Here is an 18746-nt window from a genome sequence, read left to right on the forward strand (position 1 = left end):
ATATATTGACATATTATATAGATTTACATTTTCCAATTAAGACATTAAAGTTTAGACAAAAATCAACTGTTCCATGGGCGACAGACGAGCTGTTTGGATATATGCAATGGCACCGCGACCTTCATGAGATATTGCGCCAATATCCTAACAACCAGATCATATCCGACTGCATAAAGCATTACTCACAATTAATCAAGGCAGAGACATTACGAGCCCGTCAACAATATGTTGAAACTAGACTGGCGGAAAGTAAAAATCTCTCTAAAGAGATATGGAGGGTTGTCAATGAAGAGGTCGGCGTGAAAAAATGTACTCAAACCGTTACTCTAAAAAAACCTGACGGGACCGCCATGTCTCATGATCAGATCCCAAATGAATTTAATTCATACTTTTTAAACGTAGCTTCGAAATATGTGATAAACAGCGATGAGTAATTGTCCAAACAGTACGTCAGTAGGCTCTGATATACCGACATTTACTCTTCCCATCGTAACACGTGACCTTCTGGACAAGACGATGAAGTCTATGTTAAACACCCGCACTCTAACGCCTTGACAATAGAGGCGTGTTCAGATATTTATGAGCAACTCGGGCGCTCCGATATATCTGATGGCGACTGTACAAGAGTATGCCCTGTATATAAGGGAAAACGAGACAGGAGTGATGTCAACAACTATAGACCCATAACCATCGTACCTACCTACCTACCATCTCAAAACTAGTGGAGTCCATTCTATCATCTTCCCTAATGGTCCACTCGGAATCTAATAAGCTACTTACTGACCATCAGTACGCATACAGGCAAAAAAGATCCACTGCCATGGCAGCACATAAAATGGTTGACTGTATTATGACTGGTCTAGATGATAGGTATAAAATGGCGGGCATACTGTGCGATCTTTCGAAAGCGTTCGATGTGATAAGTCATAAATTGCTTCTAAATAAGTTAGGTACGAGGGACGTTCAATAAATTCTCGATATTGATATCTTACAACCTTTTTGAGTATTTCTTATGTTACTGGCCACTAAGAGTCATTCAGACTTAAAAAAAAAGTAAAATTCAAACCGATATGTTCTTGTTTTTCTGCAATTGCCGAACAAACGTGAGCACCATGAGCGATTTAACAATGTTAATTAAATTAGAGCATCGAGCCGTAATAAAATTCTTGACCAAACAGGGTAAAAATCAAAAAACTATAAAAGAAGAAATGGATTGTGTTTACCGTGAGTCTGCTCCTTCTTTATCTTCCATTCAAAAGTGGTCAAGTGAATTTAAACGTGGGAGAGAGTATTGAAGATGATCCTAGACCTGGCCGACCTGTAGTAGCTACTTCACAAAAATATATTATCAAAGTGGAAAAACTTATATTGGAAGATGGCCGAGTGAAGGTAAAATCAATAGCTCAAATAACCGGTCTTTCTGTTGGTACCATACATGCTATTATCCATTACCATCTTAATATGTCAAAAGTAAGTGCGAGATGGGTTCCGCGAATGCTGACACCGGTTCAAAAAGATATGCGAGTAGCTTGTTGTTCCGATTTTATTGACCTGTGCGGTGAAAATCCTGATGAGGTGCTGCAAAAGATGGAGACTGGAGACTGGAGATGAAACCTGGGTTCATTATTATGACCCAGAAAGTAAACAGGAGTCCATGCAGTGGCACGTTAAGGGTACAGCTCATCTCAAGAAGTTCAAGGTCATCCCTCCAGCTGGCAAGGTCATAGCCACAATATTTTGGGATTGTGAAGGAATATTACTGATCGATTACAAACAAAAGGGTGTAAATATCACAGGACAGTACTACGCTAACATTCTACGTCAATTAAGGGGTGCAATCAAAGGCAAGAGGCGAGGAAAATTAACCAAAGGTGTTCTGCTTCTGCATGACAACGCCCCTGTGCATACTGCTCATATTGCCAAGGTGGCTATTCTTGAATCTGGGTTTGAAACTATTACTCACCCACCGTATAGTCCGGACTTAGCCCCCAGTTACTTCTTTTTGTTCCCCAATCTTAAAAAGGATTTGCGTGGAAATCGATTTTCTGACGATGAAGCGTTGAAGGCGGCAGTGGAGGAGCATTTTGACACCAAAGATAAAAATTATTTTTATGAGGGATTAAAAAAAATAATAGATCGATCTTTTAAGTGTATCAACATAGGGGGGGGGGGGGGGGGGAGTATATTGAAAAATAAAAATATTAAACTTATCGTATTTGTTTGTTTTCATTCATATACCGAGAATTTATTGAACGCCCCTCGTATGTACGGCATTACCGATTCCATCCCTCAAGGGTCGGCAGCTGGCAACACGTTATTTTTATTATTTATTAATGACCTCCCGTCAGCCATTTCTATTCTATTTGCGGATGACACAACAGTCGTCGTCCACGCAAAAACGCACACGCAACTTGCTGAAAAAATACACGAAGCAAGCGACCAACGACAAACGTTGTTTTCCTCTACTTAGCTGAGGGAAATTAGCTAAAATTACGGCATAATTAATGGAAGACTTTTTATAATTGGGATATGTACGTTATGGACCGAAGTTATTTTTCATCAACCCTCCCCATCCCTCCCCCCCTCTGCGTCCCCCCCCCCCCCCACACCCCCGCAAAGGGCCCGAAACGCGGTTTTTCTCAATTTTTAAGGAAACCGTTCAAGATACAGAAAAAGTGTGTAGGAACGAAGTGATCCTTAATAAATTTGCTATTAATCTCTTGTACACAATTACACACTACAGTGCTATCACTTATAGTTTTTGTGCAATCTGTCACCAAAGATGCAAATTTTTAAGCATTTAACGTTTTTTTCTTTTTTAAGATAACTTTTCTCAATAAATACTCGCCAATTTTGTTTTATTTAAGTAAATTGTTAATATGTTCTTTCAAACGAAGTATTATTTATTATTTAACTCCTTCATTTGACGATTTTATGCCATTTTGAAAATACACCTTCGTCAAACATTTTTAAAGTCAGCGAATATCCTTATTAACCACTTGTCTGTATGAAACGGACCCTGACCGAAATTGATACCTAAAGCACAACCCGAGGGTAAACCCACGATTTTCGACCACAACATACATATGAAAAGTAATGTGCGAAAGAGATATAGATAGTTGGATTTTGCTGTTACACTGTCTACGAATGGGAAACGTAAACATTTCAAAAGTTTCCTACGTGTGTCTAATGTATATGGTTCCGTGGTTACTTTTTAGGGTTCCGTACCCAAAGGGTAAAAACGGGACTCTATTACTAAGACTCCACTGTCCGTCTGTCTGTCACCAGGCTGTATCTCATAAACCGTGATGACAACACGTGCGCTTGTTTTTTAAGAAATTCAGCACTTGTATAGATATTCAGGTCAATTTGGTATAAATTCAGATATTCTTTGTCAAATAAACTGGTCGGAATGTCTATCCTACCTATTCATAAACTTTGTCTTAAACTGAAACTGAAAAGTTCAGACTCAAGGTTTGTCAGAGAGCAATGGAACGCAGCATGCTGGATGTTCGTAGAACCGACCAACCGAGCATATTACATATATACATCGAACTGCGTTACAAAACCGGTATTGTGGATGTGGGCATGAAGGTCGCAAAGCTATAAGTGGGCTAAATGGGGCTAGGCAGGGCACGTTGGCCGAATTAATGAACTAGCCATATACTGGCTAGGATGGACCTCGGGGCAGAGGAAGACCAAAATGGAGATGGCAGGACACATATTTAGAAAAGAAGTGGGAGTGTGCATTGGACAATTTGGACAGGACTAAATAGCGGTGAGAGGGAAGGCCTTTGCCGAGCAGTGGAACACTCTTATATAATTATGTATAGGCTAGTAAAACAACACACAAAATAGGTGTCATAGACAATATCTGAATTAATTCCGTGACCATAAGTGGTTCAAGGTTCAAGTGCTGAATATTTGAAAAAAAAAAGCATAGAGCATGTCGGGCCATGCTCATTGTAGAGCTCCGTAGTAACCCGTCCGTCACAATAGTCTGCCTTGATTGGAGGCTATTTGTAAGTAACAACATAACATAACAGGCAAAAGGGAGTAGGTGCTTACCTTCGCAGCGCTTTGTACATGCGTCTTTTTACTAAGAAGGGAAGTTTTAGCGATAAGGCAAAAACGACTTTTTATTGATGGTCTTTCTACAGCTCTACATTCACGATATATTTTTTTTCTTTTGAACCCATGGTTCAAATGTTAGTGGGGGAGGCACACATTTTTTTTTTCTTTCGGTGCGATTACTTCCGAAAGAATTTACTTCAATAAATGGTTGTTGAAGACCCTTATTATTTTCGAAAGACCTATCCAACGACACCCCACACCATTGGGTTCAAAAGAAAAAAAAACGCCTACTTTAAGTGTAGATTTTTATTTTACCACTTTGTGAGCATTATTGATCTACATATATATGCCAAACTATAAGGGTTGGCTGACTACGGAACCCTATAAAAAGAACTCGTGTGTGGTGCTGCTTAGCCACGTTTTATCAATTAATATCAAAAGTAACTATAGACACACAGACATCATGCATACAAGAGTAACCACAGTCCATAGACACACGTACCTAAGTACCCACTTTTGAAATGTTCACGTTTCTCATTCGTAGAGAGATACTGTCGCTAAAATCAAAAATCTACTATTTCTATCTCTTTCGCTCTTATAACTTTTCATGGGTGTGGTAGGCAAAAATCGTGGGTTCACCCTCGGGTTGTGCTGTATAAAATTCGGTCAGGATCCGTTTCATACACAGTCAAGTGGTTAATAGTAACGATGTTCGGTGAGCTTAAAAATGTTTAAAGAGGATGTATTTTCAAAATGGCACAGCGTTGTCAAATGAAGGAGTTTAATAATAAATAATACTTCGTTTTAAAGAACATATTAACTTTTTACTTAAATAAAATAAAATTGAGCGATATCGTTTTTTTTTAAATGCTATAAAATTTGCATCTTTGGTGACAGATTGCACAAAAACTACAAGTGATAGCACTGTAGCGTGTATAAAAGATTAATACCAAATTTATTAAGGATCACTTCGTTCCTACACATTTTTTCTGTATCTTGAACGGTTTTCTTAAAAATTGAGAAAAACCGCGTTTTGGGCCCTTTGCGGGGGTGCGGGGGGGGGGGGTGACGCAGATTGGGGAGGGGTGGGGAGGGTTAATGAAAAATAAGTTCGGTCCATAAAGTACATATCCCAATTGAAAAAAGTCTTCCATTAATTATGCCAAGTTTTCCATATATTTCGTTCCAGAAGCAACGTACTAAATGGCCTGCTCTTAAATATGGCCAAATCAAATGTTATGATCCTTTCAGGACGTAACGCTGAAGTGCCACCGTGTATTGCTGACGGGCCAACGCCATTATGTAACGAGACCAAATTCCTAGGTTTTACACTTGACTCAAATCTGCATTGGAAGTGCCATGTTGACGGGCTATGTAATAGGTTGAGTAGTGCTATTTTTGCTATAAAAAAACTGCAGCCACTGATATCTAGGAAGATTTTCACTTCTTGATGCCATATGGTACAGTTATTTGGGGCAGTTCCACGGATGCAAATCGTGTCCAGAAACGTGCAATACGGTTACTGGCAGGAGTTAAACCCAGACACCCTTGTAAGGAACTATTTAAGAAAAATCGAATAATGGCGCACTACTCACTATACATATTCGAAGTATTAGTGTTCGTAAGAAAAAACTTGCCACTGTTTAAACGTGTTGAGGTCACGGGCAAATTAATCAGATCCACGGGGAGACTCAGAACAGTGCCGCGACGCATGGCACTTTATTGCAAAAACCCCCGAATAATCGGCCCGACATACTACGAGCGTCTACCCGCTACATTACGTACTGAAACATCTGACGAAATATTTGAACGTCAACTGAGGGTCCTTTAATTGGATAATCCACTTTATTCAGTAAATGAGTATATGACCTCGACACTTGAAATTGTAAATTGAACTTTGTAAACTTGACATGTTCTCATAACGAAATGTGTCATATAACTAGTTATTATTAAGAACATGACGATCAATAGGAGATACTCATACTTAGTTAATAATCCCGTGTGTGTGTATTTCAACTGTCTAGCTGCCTGGTGACAGACAGACGGACAGCCGGACAGCGGAGTCTTAGTAATAGGGTCCCGTTTTTACCCTTTGGGTACGGAACCCTAATAAAAACTGCTAACTAAAAACTGGTGCTACTAGTGTAAGATAAAGATAGTATGATTCTCGTTATCTATGTTTGAAATGAGACAGTCCTCTGACAAACAATATATCGTAATTATGTATTTAGTTGTTACTTAAATTCTGAACATCTTGTATGCATGTAACCCTTTTTTAACCCGCGACGCAATAAGAGAGGCGGTGTATGTTTGATTGTTTGACGCCAATGTCTGTTTGTCTGTCTGTGGCATCGTAGCTCTCCAACGGATGGTCAAATTTCGATGCGGTTCTTTTTACGTGAAAGCGAGTTGACTTGCGGTGGTTCACAGCTATGTTTGATAGAAATCGATCCAGCAGTTTGAAGAGTATCAGCTCTTTTCCAAAATGATGTAAGGCATTTTTGGCATGAACATGTTGTTTTGGCAAAGAGAAGTCCTAATTTTGTTTACTTCTACTCTAGAGAAACAAAACTTGTGTGAATGCATGATATTGGTGAGGAATAGCTTTAGAAAGCGTTCTGTTGTTTCAGGCCCGCCGAAGCGGAGAAGTTCAAGCTGGAGAAACTGGCGGAGGCGCACAGGCTGAAGACCGTGCTGGAGGCCGAGGCCGCTGCGGAGGCCGTTAAAGTTCGGGGAGAGGTCTGTGTCGCTCGCTGCCATTCTTGTAATGTTCCTACATTGCCATTATTTATATATATTCTATGATATCCGGTATGCACTCCTCAGTCACACTTTGTATGTCGGGGATCACTTATTCCAGCAGCAGCTTGGCGGGTAGGCTCTGGCAACATGTAATATTTTTCTGGGCCGAATTAACATTGTGTCCTTTTATGTACATATAAGTACACTGAAGAACAATTCGTCTTTGAAAACACTGACGATTACTATACCTATATAAGCGATTCACTAGGCCATGCTCGTGCACCCAACCTATCTTTTACCTATATGTTTTAGTTATAGATGTATTTTTTTATCAAAGTCCGATGGTCTCGTGAATGCACCTTTAATTATAATCAAGCTAATTTGCCAGTATTGGTTAAACAAATATTTAAAAAAAAACATATACGCGCGATAAAACAAATCGCATGTCTATGACCCTGCAATCAAAATAGCAAGTGTTGCAAACTTGTTTTCATTTCTTATGCTTATCTATGAAGCGGGTACGGGTACGGTAGCGGGGCGCGTACGTGTACGTTTCGGCCATAGGGCGCTTTACTTTCCAAGTACTTTTACTTTTTATTTTTTTTACGATTACTAATGAACATTAGGTTCTAAATGGATTTATTGTATCATTTCTATTCTGACATTTAACTCCCGATTCCATAAATAATTGAAAGTACCCTCAAGAAATACTAAACAAGTATATACTTAGTCATGTTTTGTGAAATACACCTTTATTTTACTCACTTCGCGATCGTAATTCCTGTAACACCCGTGGCACACACATTGTTTTTCATCACACTTGCGAGAGAAAAAAAGGGAAATAAATTAAACTTCTGCCTAATTTCGAACGTACATTTCAGCCCTCGTTCGAAATTTAGGATTTACTGATCGTATCGCCTAGTAAGTGTGATGAAATAGTAGATTGTTAACCAAGGGATGAAAGGCACTCATTCCAGCCGAGGTATTTTGGCGCTCGAACGCAGTGAGAGCGCCAATAGTCCGAGGCTGAAATGATGCGTTTCACCCGAGTTAAACACTCTACTTTTCATTTCGAATACGAGGAAAGTAAAATGCATTTTTTTTTTTAAACATGACCAAGTATAAACTTTCATAGTACTTTTTAAGTGTATTTTCAGTTAACAATTTAGCCTAAAGTGTCGTAATTTATGTAATAGAGAGTCAAATATCAAAATGGAAATTGTACAACAAATCCATTTGAACTCAAATTTCAATTGCTTATCGTAAAAAAAAATTTAAAATCGTACTTCGAACGTAAAATGCTCTAGTGCAGACACGTATCATTTTCTGCGCACCTTTTAGAACAACTATGATCCTTTTTCAGAGCATGAGAAATGAAAATGATAATTTAAACATATGTTCAAATTGTAGGCTGAAGCATACGCCATCAAAGCGAAGGCGGCGGCGGACGCGGAGCAGATGGCCAAGAAGGCCGAGGCCTGGAAGGAGTACGGATCCGCCGCCATGGTCGACATGATGCTGGAGACCTTGCCCAAGGTGAGCAGCGGCAGATGCTTTATTTCCTCATTTAACCCCCCGCTATAAGAAATTATGCAAAATAAAGTTTAAAATCAGATGAGAAACACATCCCCTCTGACTTACAAAGGCTTAAGTTATAAAGTTGATACAACAATAGTAGTTTATGTGACTGCTACATAATGAAAGGCATTAAAACTCGAGTGTGGGTTTATGAAACGAACGTAGTGAGTTTCATAATAGAATCACACGAGTGTTTTAATGCCTAATTATGTACTGTTATATACACTGCTTTATCTACACACATATTATAAACTTTCTATGATATATTCACTAACCTCATATTACAGCCGACAATGGGGCATAGTTGCTCTCTGACGGAATTCGCGGATATGAGGTGGCATCTCCGAAATATTTTTATCGCACATTTTACACGAAACTTTTGCTAGAGTTACTTTAAAAACAACAAAACAAATTATTGTTTACTTACAAACTAATTAAAAGATAAACTGCACGTCAAATGGCGGCAAAGAAAACTTTTTTCACGCGTGTCACGCATCCGTAGTTTTTTTTTTAATTCATAGACTAGAGTGGGGGTCGATTGCCATATCGTTCGATACCAACTAACAAGTGAGATTTGTCAAATTTGTATGCAATTGACATTTCATTTCGAATGAAACGTCATCTCGACTGATATTAGAATAGAGGTCAAATCAAATTTCTTTGTTTTTCAGAGATGTTCGAAATTTGAATAAAATAATATTATCGAAATCGATGTTATTATTTAGCAATATTAACATTTTCACAGATAAAAAATTAGCTGTAACAAAACAGTTTATCTATGTTGGCCATTATTTACGGATTTTGAAGGCACCATAGAGGGTTTATGATATGTGTGTAGATAAAATCTTATAAAGCATATACTTGCTTAGCAGGATGGTCCATGATGGAATGGAATTTTAACTACCACAAAATGCATTTTATTATACTATGACTGCAGCCACCGCAGTCTATGGGCGCTTGCAACTCGTTATAATGAATGCATGTTTTCTGTTTTTAAACTCTATAAAATCCTATAATATTAATCCTATAAACAGTGACCTGAGTGACCCAAAAGAAGTTACCATGGCAAAGAGAGAATACAATACTCTTAATTGTACACCTCAATAAAAGAAACTATTTTTTCTGTCAATATATCTTTCCCACATGAATGATCGTGTTTGCTTGTGTAGGTGGCAGCGGAGGTGGCGGCGCCACTGTCGCAGGCGCGGAAGGTGACCATGGTGTCGTGCGGTGGCGGCGAGGTGGGCGCGGCCAAGCTCACAGGAGAGGTGCTCAGCATCGTTCAGTGCATCCCCGAGCTCGTTAAGGGCGTCACCGGCGTCGACATCTCCAAGGTCAGTGTTCACACCAGCCGCGCGGGCACGGACTACGCGGACACCGCATTATGAAGCGTTTACAAAGAGAACCATGCAGAACCATTACCACGCCACGAGTTTGACACGGCTCACACGGCCACGTTCTCTAGCGACTGCACTCACAATGCATCTCCCTCGTGCTGACATTGGTGCAATTAGCGAGATGCACAATCACATCAACTCTGGCCGTGTCACATGATTCGTGCCGATGATTTTGTTCCTTTAAAATAAATTTGTCCAAATAGTTTTAACGTAAGCCCACTTAAGAGGCCGGTGTCGATTTTAGTCGCAAAAATGTAAAATTGATAGATTTCGTCTATGAAATTGTACACCTTTTGTTACCAAATTGAAATAACAAGTACTGGTTTCTATTAGCACGTCTTCTTATCTTGACTTTTATCAGATCAATTTTTTTTAAACAGACTCACTAAATTAGGAATGATTTTTTTTCTGCAGGACGTTTAGGTAAACGCGCGTAAAGCACTGATTTTGTCGCTCTTATTTGTAAATTTCGTAAAGTTTGGACTGCTAAAAATGGTAAATTTGTATTACACATATTCTGTACTTGACCTTTATCAGATTACATTTTTGTTATATGACTTAGAGTTCGAGGAAATGAAAGTTAAACGAATTCAATTTTCTCCAGAAATTACTTCAAAACAAGTTACAATTTCTCTGAAAATCTACTTAATTTCAACGTAATTTGGATACTTGAACAATCTACAACATTTGCTGAAACTATTCTTATACATCAATTTGTATAATTTACCACCATAATTTTTTGATGAATTTTTAAAAACTGCCCCTTCTCTTCATATATTACCGGTGACGCACGCTCGCGACCTCATTATTAAAAGGCAAGATGAGAAAACGAGCTAATAGAAACCAATACTTGTTATTTAGATATTACGTAACAAAACGTGTATAATTTCAACGACTAAATCTATCAATTTAAAATTTTTGCTCCAAAATCGACTACGGCCTCTTAAGGGCCGATTACAGACGGACTGCAACCCGACTTTTTATTTTTTTATTTTTATAATAAACTGATCGGCGATTGGCCCTAGTCACACCAGATGGAAAGTGAAGACAGGACCTAAGATGGAGCTCACCGGTTCAGGAACAGCCTATTCACTCTTGTTTTAAAGAGACCGAGGTCATATTGATCAGGGAATACAGATGGCGGGAGCGCATTCCATTCCTTAGCCGTCCGTACCAAAAAGGAGGAGGCAAAAGGCCTTTCTACAGAGACAGCAGTTCTCTGTCTAAAACACACTGTGCGGTACTACACAGACAGGGAAACACCTGTGTATGCATGTTTCCTCGATTTGTCAAAGGCCTTCGACTTGGTATGCTACGATAAACTTTGGCAGAAACTGTATGAGGATGCACGCCTACCCAGTGAGTTGGTTGAATTATTTAAATACTGGTACAACCACCAGAGAAATGTTGTCAGGTGGGCTAATTCGCTGTCAGTTTCATACAGGCTGGAATGCGGTGTAAGACAGGGTGGACTGTCGTCGCCCAGGCTCTTTAGTTTATACGTTGACAGGTTGATTAGGGAGCTCAGTGGCACCATGGTAGGATGCTCAGTGGATGGCACTTTTGTGAATAACATTAGTTATGCAGACGACATGGTGCTACTGGCCCCATCGGTCAACGCTCTTAACAAGATGCTCAGTGTCTGTGAACAGTATGCCAAATCACACGGGCTTAGGTACAACACGTCTTAGAGCGTGATGTTGGTTTTTAAGGCGGGTACCAAACATTACCCACGCGTGCCGCCAGCTAAACTGGACAACACGCCTCTTAGTATTGTTAAGGAAATTAAATACCTTGGACACTGGGTCACGGAGAGTCTGAGTGACGACAAAGATGTGGAGAGGGAGCGTAGGGCGCTCGCAGTAAGAAGCAATATGTTGATTCGTAGGTTTGCAAAGAAGCTCAAGAAGCGGGTATTTAGGGTTCTCAAGGGTCGGCAATGCTTAAGTGGCTCCTGTGATGTTGCTTACGTCCATGGGCGACGATGACTGCTTCCCATCAGGCGGCTCGTCTGCTCGTTTGCTGAACATCACATAAAAAAAAAAAAAAAAAAAAAAAAAAAAAAAAAAAAAAAAAGCTAAGGTTACCCTTTTTAAGGCGTTTTGTAAATCATTTAACACCTGCAGCCTATGGATCAACTACACACAACGGGTTCTGAGCGCCCTATGTGTCCAATATAATAATAGCTTTAGGATGCTGTTGGGGCTGCCGCGCCATTGCAGTGCATCGGGGATATTTTGCGAGAGACGGCTTTCATGCTATAATGCGCAAGCGCGTTGCGTCCTTGGTGAGGCGCCTGCGCGGCAGCCCGAATAGCCTCCTTCAGACGGTGGCAGAGCGCCTAGACGGCCCTTTCCAGCTTCACTGGGATAAGCTGCATAGGGCGTCTAACTGAATCGTTAGTTTTATTTTGTTAGTTTTATGATATTAGTATTAATGATAATTTTTATTGATTTTAATTTTGTTGTTTGTGTAAATAGTTGTAATTATGGATCACGTATCTGAAATAAATGAATTTATTATTATTATAAAACGTTTCGTCCGAACAAATGGAATGTGGACCACGAACGGGTGCATTCGCTCCCCGCGCCTGGATGTCCGATGATGGAAAGGCGAAGGTGGATCAGGTCGTGCAGTTCCTGTGCGCACTCCCCGGAATGTATCCGATAGAACACCGATAGGCAAGCGACTCGACGGCGATGCTCAAGGCTCTGTATCCTTGACTTGACAGATGGGTCATCGCCAAAGAGTCTATGAGCCCGGCGCTCTATTGAGTCCAGGGCCGCCAGCTGACATTTGGCGGAACCGTCCCACAGGTGGGAGCAGTATTCCATGCATTTGTATGGGAACTGCACACTAACTGCAACGTCGGCATGCAGTTCCCATACAAGTTGCAGTCGGGTTGCAATCCGTCTGTACCGGCCCTAAGTGTAGTAGGAACTTACAAAATTTTAAATTCCTATCCAATCCTATCCTATCTTTCCAATTAAGGTAAGCTCAAATTACATACAGCCCCTCAGTACAGGACTACAGGAATACTAGTCAAGAGCTCGTGTAAGTGAAAATAAAATAGAAGCGGAAGCAACTTGTTAAGTGGATATTTCTCACGCTTTTTTCACTTTTGTGCCCCATTGTGCAGTTTTTCATTGTTATTAGAAAAACGGTTGAAGTTACAACAAAATTGTCAAAGTACGATATACCTTCTCTTCGTTAAATTTCCTACAATAGTGGTGTTTGAAGTATGGAATAATAGTTAGTTATTATGTGGAGCGATGTTGTCCTCCCGTACATTGTATACAACAACCAGGGCAACCTGAGTAACATAAACCAATAAAGAAAGGCTATGGCTACTGCATAAGAGCACTTAATGTTGATATGCAGTGCTTCTTTTTACAAATAAAATTATTTTTGCTGGGCCAATGTGTCTCACGCCGCCGTCGCGCATAGAAAACATATCTAGTAAAAATTTGGGCCACACATAATTCGAAGACTTAAGTCTTACCAATACTTTTTCTACGAGACAAAAAAAATACTTTCAACTAGTAGAATCAAACCAAAAGTAAACAAACCAAAAGTAGGTACTCGTATTTTAAAATTTTTATAATTGACTAAACCGTATCGAAACAAATGAAGTTGTAATACACAGAATATACCTATAGTCGACGAGTAGAAAATTGTACATTTCGATGCTAGTGCGGAAAGTATGTCACTATTTCACGAGTATCGAGATAAGACTCGGGACGAGTGAAGAATGACATTTCCGCACGTGTATCGAACGACGTTTTATAATACAGTTGCCAAAAAAAATAAGAAAAACAACAAGTAAGGAATGGTATTCGAAACTTTTATATTATTAATTATGTGACATCATTGACATTGACATTATGAAGAGGTGTTTTCTAGCTTTTATTCGACTAGAATAGATTTTGTTATTATTATTGAACCCACTTCAATGAAAGTTTTTTTTTTCAAATGCATGTTCTATAAGACAGAAACCATTGTAAATATTAAAACATTGTACTATTATTACCTAAATATCGTTATTTACGATTATTTGTGTATCGTATATTTATAAAAACAAAATCGAATGTTGCCTTTGGAAACCTAAAACAATCTTGCAGTAAGAAAATACGCCTCTTCTTTGACAGGCGTTCCGTTCCATTCAGACAACTTATTAAGAACGGTTTTTCAACATTAAAAAATAAACGTGTTATAATACTTATAATGATGAAGAGGTAAGTATTAAAATATGAAATGTGCATATTTTTAGTATTCTTACATTAACAGTAGGTTTTTATGTTGATTGCGACGTTTAAAGGAAATTAATATTAACACTCATCAATAAGTAGTCATGAATTGGAACAAGTAAAAATTTATAAAAATTGGAAAAGTAAAAAGCACTAGTTCGCGAAAACCAACTTTCCGCGCGCTAAACAGCCACGAAAAGTAGCACTTTTTGAGCAACTGTATTAAAATAGTACATTTCGATGCTAGTGCGGAAAGTATGTCATCACTCCACGAGTACCGAGATATCATGCCACGAGCCGTAGGCGAGTGGCAAGACTCGGGACGAGTGAAGAATGACATTTCCGCACGTGTATCGAACGACGTTTTTTAATACAGTTGCAAAAAAATAAGAAAAGCAACAAGTAAGGAATGGAATTCGAAACTTTTATATAATTAATTCTGTGACGTCATTGACATTATGACGAGGTGTTTTTCTAGCTTTTATTCGACTAGAATAGATTTTGTTGTTATTATTGAACCCACTTCAATGAAAGTTTTTTTTTAAATGCATGTTCTATAAGACAGAAACAATTGTAAATATTAAAACACTGTACTATTATTACGTAAATATCGTTATTTACGATTATTTGTGTATCGTAATTTATAAAAACAAAATCGAATGTTGCCTTTGGAAACTTAAAACATTCTTGCAGTAAGAAAATACGCCTCTTCATTGACAGGCGTTCCGTTCCATTCAGACAACTTATTAAGAACGGTTTTTCAACATTAAAAAATAAACGTGTTATAATACTTATAATGATAAAGAGGTAAGTATTAAAATATGAAATATGCATATTTTTAATATTCTTACATTAACAGTAGATTTTTATGTTGATTACGACGTTTAAAGGAAATTATAATATAAAAATATTAACACGGCGGCAGCGTTCGGGAAGCTCCACAGTATCTTTTCGTCCAAATTGCCGCAGTGTCTTAAGTCAAAAGTCTTTGACCAGTGTCTGTTGCCAGTGATGACATACGGATCTGAGACGTGGGCGCTAACGATGGGCCTCATAAGAAGGCTCAAGGTCACGCAAAGGGCAATGGAGAGAGCTATGCTCGGGGTTTCTCTGCGTGATAGAGTCAGAAATGATGATATCCGCAGTAGAACTAGGGTCACCGACATAGCTCGCAGAATTGCAAACCTTAAGTGGCAGTGGGCGGGGCACATTGCTCGCAGAACTGATGGCCGGTGGGGCCGGAAGGTTCTGGAGTGGCGTCCGCGTACCGGAAGACGAACTGCTGGTAGGCCTCCAACGAGATGGAGCGACGACCTGGTGAAGGTCGCGGGAATTCGGTGGATGCGAGCGGCACAAGATCGGTCGGAGTGGCGAGCCTTGAGGGAGGCCTATGTCCAGCAGTGGACGTCTATCGGCTGACATGATGATGATGATGATGAATATTAACACTCATCAATAAGTAGTCATGAATTGGAACAAGTAAAAATTAAAAAAAATTGGAAAAGTAAAAAGCATTAGTTCGCGAAAACCAACTTTCCGCACGCTAAACAGCCACGAAAAGTAGCACTTTTTGAGCAACTGTATTAAAAAAGTATTTTCGTATTACTTGCATATAAACCTTTAAATTTAAACCTCTTGAGAACTATATGTGGGTGGTGTGAAATTTATGTTTCATTTAGTGCCAGTTGCACCATCCGCACTTGACAGACTGATCAACGTCAACCGGCGCGCCGCGGCGGTTTACTATGAAACTTTCCATACAATGAAATTTAGCGAACTCTTTAACGATCACAAACAGTTGGTGCAACCGACCCTTAGTCTTCAAATGTTAATAACAATTTTAATAATAACGCTGTCTGCGTTTTCCTTATCGGTTTACCTAATCGCATTTAACAGCCGTGCAAGGCCCTGTAATTCATTATCGCCTTACTGTATTCTATCACACGACACCAGACGGTTCAAATGCGTTTAATTAAACTGTGTTGAATTAGTTTTCTATGCCAATTAATTTTTACACCACGGAATTATAATTATTAATTTTGATATGATACTTTCATGTCCTTACTTAATACGCGAGTCGCGACCAAATCTCTTATCACGTAACTATGTTTATGAATACTTATTTGTGTCTTGACCTCGTTATGCAAATGTTTATCTACCCCATCTACATGTTTTCACTCCATTTCATCATACATCACACAATCCTTATCACACGTCATTATTTTAATACTATCTGTTTTCTCGTGAATCCAATTTTTTCTACATTACTAAACCACAACCGCTGCTTTAGTTGTACGTTTTTGATTTTTACACTCTTCTAGCTGTTTGATCTAGATCTAGTCTAGAAAAAAACTAAAAGTCGAGCACGAACTACCGCACTAATTAGTATCAATAAATAGTCACTAAAACTATATTTACTACCCCAACTTAGTCGTTCTTAACAAAATAGCTGTACATAATAATATGTTGATTTACATGTATGTATATTTATGGTGGTCGTCGGGCGCACAACTGTCACTTTCATTTCATCCTACAGTTGGATCTGGCCGCTAACAATTTTACCGTCACGAACAGAATGTTACATAGAGTTAGACCAAGATAAGTCTGCAACGATTTTGAGAGCACACGCAGTGCAAGTGTTATTTTCAACGTCAAATTTCTATGAAATTATGACGTGCAAATAACACTTGCATTGCGTGTGCTTATCAAAATCGTTGCAGACTTGTCTCGGTCTAACACTATCAATATTCAAAAGTCGTTGTGTGATTTCTAGTTTTCCTTTTCGTTAAGGTACAATTTTAGGCGGCTAGATCCATCTACAGATGGGAAGATAATTTGATGGTTCCGTATTCCTTCCTTGCTTTCATTTCCATTTAAAGGCATGTTAGGGTTGTAAGGCATGGAAACAATAATAAAATAAATAAATTGATGCCTATGGCACGTGAGATGTTAATATTTATTGGCTTCGTGCTAAAGCTAAATTGTATATATGGATTTAACATTACACGTGATTATGCTACAACGGTTATATCACTAACGAATCAAGCTGCCTAGTCTACACTTATGAAGTTATGATATTCGTCGATCTAATGCAAAAGAGGAAAATGTTATCTGTTTTAAGTGAAGCCGAGACAGAATCTGGCTATCTGACCATGAAACATGATTCAGCCTATTTACGTCCCACTGCTGGCCATAGGCTTACTCTCATGCACAAGAGGGATTGAATCCTTACGCTGGGATTCAAGTTTTATTCATTAGGATTTTACCTAAATATTTTCTTCTGTGTCGGGTATATACGTTATCTGTCAATGGCTTACCTTGTAAATTTATTCTTGTACGTATTTCGAAGTCTTTGACAAAAAATCATGTGACTGTCAGTTTCCGTGCCTTTATTGCTTTTTCTATTCATTTAAGTGCTCGCTATAAGTAGACTAAACTACTGTATAAGGTCGGCTTTACCCTGGGGCGACGCCAAAGAGCTTCAACGAAAGTGGGAAACAACAAGAGCAACTACTTACCAATACTATCGCGCTAAGCATATCATAGGTGATTACATTATTTACGCATTACTTGAGCCGGGTAACTCATGTAATTCTATAACTTGAACTTGTTGTACTTTATTTTTGAAACACACATTCGATAAGTGCTTTTTGTTGCAATCCCAATGTAAAGCCACACCGCCAAACGTCAAACAAATAACTTGCCAATATTTTGATATGATTTCAAAGAAAGAAAGATAGAGTAATTAATCAGACAAGAGCGTTCAAAAGGTTAAAGCGAGCACTTAAGCATTTGGCACTAACTGTCGCTTCTGTGACTAACCCGATGTGGGGTGACGATAGGCGGTCGCGGAGCCCCCGACGGTGCCCACGCCGACCCCGTCGCAGCGCGGCGACTCCGCGCGGAAGGCACGATAACTGCCGCTCTCCACGCAACCTTTGTATGCTCATCGAGGTAAGGCATGCATCAATTATATTACTTTCCTTCGGTCCACTTATGAAAACATTCAGCCATATACCACGCATATTGACTTTATAAAACTATCATGACATATTTACGGTGAGGGCGTACAATTGAATCCTAAACGAAGCGAAGGATTCTATTATAGAATCCTGAGCATAGTGAGCCCAAGGTGAAAATAATTTTGCTACCATGTGACACATACTGCTTTTCACATCACCTATGAGGAAATTACATACATATATTAGGTTTCAAAACATTATTATTTTAATATTGTCTTCGGTTACCGCGATAGTTACTCATGAAATAAAACTATGAAAACGGATTATATCGCGTATATTGAATTTATAATACATCCCGACGTTTCGAACCCTTTACAGCGTTCGTGGTCAACGGGTGACTGAGGAAAAATTACAAAGTGCAAAAATACCCACATACTAAAATAATGAACAATCATAGACTACAAACTTTAAGGCTGGTTGTACATGCAAAATCGGTTCATAAGGCTAGTTATACACTACAATTATTTTCAAGTAAAGATATATATTTATACGCGATAAAAACTACGCCGGCTCCAACCCTACACCACGGACCCGAGAAGATTTAATTCCCTCCTAAATTGTAGGAGGGTATCCCAATATGGGACCGGCAACAAACTCGGCGGGACACATCTTTTGAAGGTTTTTTTTCAATGAAGAAGATGTCACAATTCCTGAGGCCTGTAAAATGCAATACCCCTCTACAGATT

At 39.0% G+C, this 18746-nt stretch overlaps 1 protein-coding gene across 2 annotated transcripts in view; it reads left to right on the forward strand.

Annotated features, from left to right (window-relative positions):
• LOC134754339 (flotillin-1) overlaps positions 1-18746 on the forward strand; it is a 67647-nt gene that overhangs the window by 40287 nt on the left and 8614 nt on the right. Inside the window, exons 7-10 of one of the 2 annotated variants that reach the window (XM_063690617.1) lie at positions 6705-6813; positions 8227-8352; positions 9564-9728; positions 17881-17992. In XM_063690617.1, the coding sequence (XP_063546687.1) occupies positions 6705-6813; positions 8227-8352; positions 9564-9728; positions 17881-17955 (475 nt within the window). In that variant the 3' untranslated portion in view covers positions 17956-17992. The remainder of the gene's footprint in view (positions 1-6704; positions 6814-8226; positions 8353-9563; positions 9729-17880; positions 17993-18746) is intronic. The other variant, XM_063690618.1, reaches the window with a different exon arrangement.

This window comes from Cydia strobilella, chromosome Z (genome assembly GCF_947568885.1).
Source record: "Cydia strobilella chromosome Z, ilCydStro3.1, whole genome shotgun sequence".
In the NCBI taxonomy this organism is placed as follows: Eukaryota; Metazoa; Arthropoda; class Insecta; order Lepidoptera; family Tortricidae; genus Cydia; species Cydia strobilella.